Source organism: Ovis aries, chromosome 11 (assembly GCF_016772045.2).
Source record: "Ovis aries strain OAR_USU_Benz2616 breed Rambouillet chromosome 11, ARS-UI_Ramb_v3.0, whole genome shotgun sequence".
NCBI classification, from domain to species: Eukaryota; Metazoa; Chordata; class Mammalia; order Artiodactyla; family Bovidae; genus Ovis; species Ovis aries.
Genome location: NC_056064.1, coordinates 54,928,979 through 54,935,892, shown reverse-complemented (window position 1 = coordinate 54,935,892; position 6,914 = coordinate 54,928,979). Strand labels below are relative to the sequence as shown.

Below are 6,914 nucleotides of genomic sequence, written 5' to 3'. Positions count from 1 at the left end.
AGACAGACACGGTAGGATTCCACTTATATGAGGTATGTAGTGTAGTGAAATTCATAGAAAGTAGAATGGTGGTTGCCAGGGGCTGGAGGAAAGGGAAATGGCGAGATAGTGTTTAATGTGTATAGAGTCTCAGTTTTGCAAGATCAAAAAGTTCTGGAGATTAGTTGCACACCAGTGTGAATATTCTTAACACTACTAAACTGCACACAAAATATTTAAGGTGGAAAACCGTGTTTTTAATATTTTACCATGACTAAAAATAATTTCTAGGGAATTCCCTAGTAGTCCAGTGGTTAGGACTCTACACTTTCACTGCCAAGAGCGTGGGTTCAATCCTTGGTCGGAGAACTAAAGATCCCACAAGCCATACAATATGGCCAAAGTTGTTTTTTTTTTTTAATTAAAAAGTAAATTATCAGTTCAGTTGCTCAGTCGTGTCCGACTCTGCGACCCCATGGACTGAAGCACGCCAGGACTCCCTGTCCATCACCAACTCCCAGAGCTTACTCAAACTCATGTCCATCGAGTTGGCGATGCCATGCATCAGTCTCATCCTCTGTCATCCCCTTCTCCTCCTGCCTTCAGTCTTTCCCAGCATCAGGGTCTTTTCCAGTTCTTCGCATCAGGTGGCCAAAGTATTGGAGCTTCAGCTTCAGCATCAGTCCTTCCAATGAATATTCAGGACTGATTTCCTTTAGGATGGACTGGTTGGATCTCCTTGCAGTCCAAGGGACTCTCAAGAGTCTTCTCCAACACCACAGTTCAAAAGCATCAATTCTTTGGCACTCAGCTTTCTTTATAGTCCAACTCTCACAGCCATACATGACTACTGGAAAAACCATAGCTTTGACTAGACAGACCTTTGTCAGCAAAGTAAAAAAATAAATAATAATTTTTTTTTTGAAAAGTCAGTCTGGGACTTCCCTGGCAGTCCAGTGGTTAAGACTCTGAACTTCCTGCCCTGAACCAGCAGGGGGCACTGGTTCAACCATCTCTGGTTAGGGAAGTGAGATCCTACATGGCCAGTGGGAAAAAAAGGGGAAAAAAAAAGAGTCTCCTAAATGTCTATCAACAGATGAATTGGATAAACAAAATGTAATTATTACACAATGGGACACTGTTTGGCCATTAAAAGGAATGAAGTACTGATACATTACAGATGAATCTTGAAAACATTAGGCTAAGTGAAAGAAGTTATACACAAAAGGTCACATGTGTGATTTCATTCATATAAAGTGTCTGGAACAGGTAAAGCTATAGATTCAAGTGGGGAAAAGGAGCTCGAGGAAAGTTCAGGGCTAGTGTAGGAGCACTTATCAAGAAAAGCAAATGCCCTTCCAGAAACTCCAACCTGTAATTAACTGACAGCGAGAACCTTTTAGAGCTTCCCTAAAGGCTCAAGTGGTAAAGAATCTGTCTGCAAAGCACAAGACTCAAGAGACTTGGGTTCAATCCCTGGGTAGAGAAGAGCCCCTGGGAGAGAAAATGGCCTGGAAAATCCCATGGGTGGCTGGAAAAGAGACTGTATACATAGTGACAGAAAGAATGGTGGGCTAGGGTTGAGGTGATTTCTTTTGGCAGGAGCAAAAATGTCCCAAGATTGTGGTATTTGCACAACTTAGTGACTATACTAAAAAGCAAATAAACACTGTATATGAGTGAACTCCATGGTGTGTGAATTCTATTTCAATAAAGCCTTTTTTTTTTTTTAAGGCAGATCAATGTTAGTCCTCTAGTCAAAACTGCCAATGGCTTCTCTTTTTACTCAGACTAGAAGCCTTCCTCACAATGGAAAAAATCCTGCATGCTATCCCTCTCATGTTCTCTCCTACCAATCTCCTTGTTCATTCAACTGAAGCCATACCCCCTCCTTGGTTAGGGACACAGACACACTCCTGCTTTAGGGCCTTTGCACTGGCTGTTCTATCTGGAATTCAGGTTCCTTAGATATCAGCTAGGCTAGCCCCCTCTCCTCATCCAAGTCTTTGCTTAAATGTTACCTTCTTAATGAGGTCTGCTTGACCACCCCATTTTCAATTGCACCATCATCACCACTCCAATACTCCTAGTCCCCTCACTCTATAATTTACTTTTCCTGCAAGTACTTACCAACTGATTAATAACTTGAGTTATATTTATTGTCTCTCTCCCCTGCTAGAAAGGAAGCTCACGAAGGGCCTTGATCTTTGTAGATCTCACTGGTAAATCCCGAGGACCCAGAACAGTGCCTGGAAATGAGTAGGTGCTCTATAAATATGTATTGAATAAATGAATGGCAAGCATCTCAGAAAAATGAACGGTTATTATCTTCCTAATCCATGAATAAGTGGGCAGGGCAGAGGTGTAAATAAGGTTTTCTTATCGAGAGGAGCAAGCAGCTGGGCTCCTGAGGCTGAGGTTCTGGGTGAGGGGAAGTGGAAAAAGGAAGTTTTTGACTAGGACCCCAGGAACAGGATTGGAGAAGGAAATGGCAACCCACTCCAGTAGTCTTGCCTGGAAAATCCAACAGCTAGAGGAGCCTGGTGGGCTACAGTCCATGGGTCACAAAAGATGAGACACGAGTTAGTGACTGAACAACAAGGAACAGGGCAAGGAAAGGTGAAGCAGAGGTTAAGCTACAGAAGGTGGTGATGTTCAAACCCAATTTTAAAGTTATATAGAAACAGTCATGATTCCAGGTCACAAAGTTTTTTTTTTGTTTGTTTGTTTTTTGTTTTTTTTTGTTTTTTTTTTAGGTCACAAACTTTTGATGCTTAGTATGTCAACATCTATCTGAGGGGCTTCCCTCATAGCTCAGTTGGTAAATCATCTGCCTGCAATGCAGGAGACTTGGGTTCAATTCCTGGGTCGGGAAGATCCCCTGGAGAAGGAAATGGCAACCCACTCCAGTATTCTTGCCTGGAGAATCCCATGGACAGAGGCTACAGTCCATGGGGTCACAAAGGGTCAGACACGACTTTGCGGCTAAACCACCACCATGTCAACATCATAAATAAATATTTAAGTGTTTTTGCAACCTAAACATCCTCCTGGCTATCTCAGAAAATGCTGCTGATGCATATCAATAACTCTGCTGTGGCGTGTTTGTTTAGTTTGGCTGTGCCCGTCTTGGATGTGGCATGCGGGATCTGAGTTCCGTGACCCTGGCCGCCTGCACTGGTGTGGAATCTTAACTACAGGAGCACTGGAGGAGTCTCAGTTCTGCTGTTTGTGTTTCCTTTTTATTTCCCCTTGTTGGATATCTGGATAGAGTAAGGAAAAAGAGAAGAACAGTTTGATTCATTCAGATTTTACCAACTGGCCTCAGGTCTCACACACACATCTCCCATTTTCATCAGAGCCCTCTAGAAGGTGTTATTAGCCCATATTGTAATATTGAGGAAACGGAGGCAGGGAGCTGGGAACCGAGCCTGACACACAGGAGATGCTCAGTCAACTTTTACTGGACTGAACTGGAGTGGGAAACGCTCAGTGCGGGAGAGAAGGGAACGAAATCCTTCCACCTTTCCCTCGTCTGTTCCCTGGGGTTCCTGTGAGGCGCGATGCTCCTGGGAATTAAAAGCGGGAAGAGGCGTGGAGCACGCGGCAATGGCACCCCACGCCGGGAAAACTGCAGCCCCCCGCCCAATCCGCCCCCACTCCTCGTCACCCCCACCTCCACACTTTAGGGGGCACCTGGAACTCTCTGGAGGACGCCTCCCAGCCTGCCCCGGAAGGTCCGGCGCGCCCGCCAGCCTGCAGAGAAGCACAGAGGCGCGCCCACAGGTCCCGGCGGTCGGTCCCTCCGGCGTCTGCCCTGGAGGTCGGTTCGTTGCACAGCTCCGCACAGCTCGAAGCCTGAGGCTGGAGCGCGCCGACGAAGCCGGAGGGCCAGGGAGCAGGAACGCACTCGGCCCTCGACCCCGGGGTGGGCTGCTTGTGCCTTGGACAGGGCGCGCCGGGGCCCCTGGGCAGCCCTTCCCCCGGCGCGGTCGCCCGCCAGCGGGATCAGCCCCCCTTCGGCGGCTCGCTCCTCCCCTTGATCCCCGAGCACCCCCTTCTCCTGCCCCAGCCACGGAGATCACTCCGCTCGCAGCTCCGCCGAGTCGCGCCGGGCGCTGCAGCGGCTGGAGCCCCCAGAGCTGCGCGCTCGGCAGGACCCAGACGGCTGCCGGAGCCCAGGCAGCCCCGAGGCAGCGACACCATGAATGGCTCGGGTGGCCTGGACACCGAGGACACGGGCGAGGCGGGAGGCGGGGGCAGCTGGCAGCCTGAGGCGGTCATCGTGCCCACGCTCTTTGCGTTCATCTTCCTAGTGGGCACCGTAGGCAACGCACTGGTGCTGGCCGTGCTGCTTCGTGGTGGCCAGGCGGTCAGCACGACCAACCTGTTCATCCTCAACCTGGGTGTGGCCGACCTGTGTTTCATCGTGTGCTGCGTGCCCTTCCAAGCCACCATCTACACCCTGGACGACTGGGTGTTCGGATCGCTGCTTTGCAAGGCGGTGCACTTCCTCATCTTCCTCACCATGCACGCCAGCAGCTTCACGCTGGCCGCCGTCTCCCTGGACCGGTGAGCTGGCGTCCCAGGGGGTCGCGAATGCAGGCTGGAGCTGAAGAAGGGGGCTGGACTTGAGGGTCAAGGAGAGATGTGCAGAGAGGAGAGAGAGAAGGCTAGGAAGGAAGGGGCACCAGGAGGGAGTGAAAGACAAGCAGGTGTGTTGGAGGAAAACGAGGAAGAAGAATGGGAGACCTTGGTGTCCCTCTGTTAGGTGCCTCCTCAGGGACTCAGGGCCTCAGCTCTTCAGCCCTTCGGTGTCTGATAAAGCCTTTCCGGGTTCGAAGCGTTTTCCCATGCTGAGTTTCATCTGAGGGTCAAGGCCCCTTGGGAGGCTGGGACAGGAAGGATTGCTGTGCCCAGTTTACAGACCAAACTGGGTTTATAAGCGATTCGCTGAGTGGCCTATCCTATAATCCCGTGCCTGAAGCCAGTGCTCTGTCTCCTCTCGTCAAGCTCAGGCACCTCCACCTCGCTGGCCTCCAAACCACAGTTTGCTCGGCACAGTTTACTCTGGCTCTGACTGCAGAATCTGGGTCCTTTGTGAAGGCCCACGCCAAACTCCAAGCAAGCGCGCCCCAGGGGCCCTAGGTTGGTCCCACCCTACCAACAGGCCTGGAGTCAAGGGCAGGAGAGGAGTGGGCCCAACGGTCCCCCTGAATGCTGAAGCTTGGAAGGACACCGGGATGATTCCTGGGGCGGGAATCCTGGTCTGACTGCTACCTCCCTGGCCCCCTCCGCCCTCACGTTCCTTCCCTGGACAGGCAAGGAGGTCAAGGAGGCAAGCCACATTCCCCATGCACCAAGCCTGCCACCCCCCCCCACCGCCCCCAGTTCCACTGAACACTAAGTGTGTCAGTTCCGATAGGCTAGTGGGACCCAGTTCCGATAGGCTAGCGTCGAGTGCTCTAAGAAATCCCCTCTGTACCTTGCCTGAGGTGTCTCCAGGCTCTCTCTTAGAGCCTCAACGCGCCTGAGTCCTACCTCTGGGGGCAACATCACTGGTGAGTAATCACAGCCTGCCAGAGCCCCGAAGCCGGTTTAATCTTGGGGGTGCCAGCCCGGGTGGAGTCTGACAGTGGTCGTAGTCTCAGAAAGAACAAATGAGTAGCCTTTCCTGCTCCCGAGTCCCGCCCCACGGGTGCGCGCAGCTGAGGGTGTCCGGGATGGGATGGGGTGCTCGGTGTCGCCCTCTGGGGCTTGTGCGGCGTTACGCTGCGCTAGAGAACTTCCTGGACGGTGAGTGTGGGACTCGAGGTGGAGGGGTCCGGCCCGGCTCCCGCGAATCCTGCTGGCTCATCCGACGTCTCGCTTTCTGGCCTGACCCGCAGGTATCTGGCCATCCGCTATCCACTGCACTCCCGCGAGCTGCGCACGCCTCGCAACGCGATGGCGGCCATCGGTCTCGTCTGGGGGCTCTCGCTGCTCTTCTCCGGGCCGTACCTGAGTTACTATCGCCAGTCCCGGTTAGCCAACCTGACCGTATGCCACCCGGCGTGGAGCGCGCCGCGCCGCCGCGCCATGGACCTCTGCACCTTCGTCGTCAGCTATCTGCTGCCGGTCCTGGTGCTCGGCCTGACCTACGCGCGCACCTTGCGCTACCTCTGGCGCGCCGTCGACCCGGCGGCCGCCGGCTCGGGCGCCCGGCGCGCCAAGCGTAAGGTGACACGCATGATCATCATCGTGGCCGCGCTCTTCTGCCTCTGCTGGATGCCTCACCACGCGCTGATCCTCTGCGTGTGGTTCGGCCGCTTCCCTCTTACGCGCGCCACTTACGCGCTCCGCATCCTCTCGCACCTGGTCTCCTATGCCAACTCCTGCGTCAACCCCATCGTCTACGCTCTCATCTCCAAGCACTTCCGCAAGGGTTTCCGAGAGATCTGCGCCGGCCTGCTGCGCCGCGCCCCGCGCAGAGCCTCAGGCCGCGTGTGCGTCGCGCCCCGGGGCCCCCATGGCGGCAGCGTGCTGGAGCGCGAGTCCACTGACCTGACGCACGTGAGCGAGGCCGCCGGGCACTCTGCCCCTGTGCCGGCGCCTCTCCGCAGCCAGTCATCCAGCCACGTCCCGACCTGTGCTGGAGGGACCCAAAGGCCCCCCAAAGGCATCTTGACAGTTAATTTGACCTGAGGGCACTTAGGGGGTATGCTTGGGTGTTGAAAGATTGGAGTCAGAGGTTGCGGGATCGTGGAGGGAATTTCATTTGTGAATAAAACGCTCAAACTATTCCATGTGCTGTGGCGCACTGTCTCTGCCTGTCTCAGGGGCCCCAGGCTCCGTGGTGAGAAGCCTCTGGGACTTTCCGGGGAGCTCTGGATGGATGAGTACAAGAGAGGGGCCTGCACTGAAGGCAGCAGAGTTAAAATCCGCCTAGAAATCCC

At 53.6% G+C, this 6,914-nt stretch overlaps 1 protein-coding gene across 1 annotated transcript; it reads left to right on the top strand.

The window, feature by feature from the left end:
- Positions 1–4,062: 4,062 nt before the first annotated feature.
- GALR2 (galanin receptor 2) lies at positions 4,063–6,760 on the top strand. Its single transcript, XM_027975405.3, has 2 exons — positions 4,063–4,551; positions 5,868–6,760. The coding sequence occupies exons 1-2, from the start codon at positions 4,184–4,186 to the stop codon at positions 6,661–6,663; spliced, it is 1,164 nt and encodes a 387-aa protein (XP_027831206.1). The 5' UTR covers positions 4,063–4,183; the 3' UTR covers positions 6,664–6,760.
- The last annotated feature ends 154 nt before the right edge of the window (positions 6,761–6,914 follow it).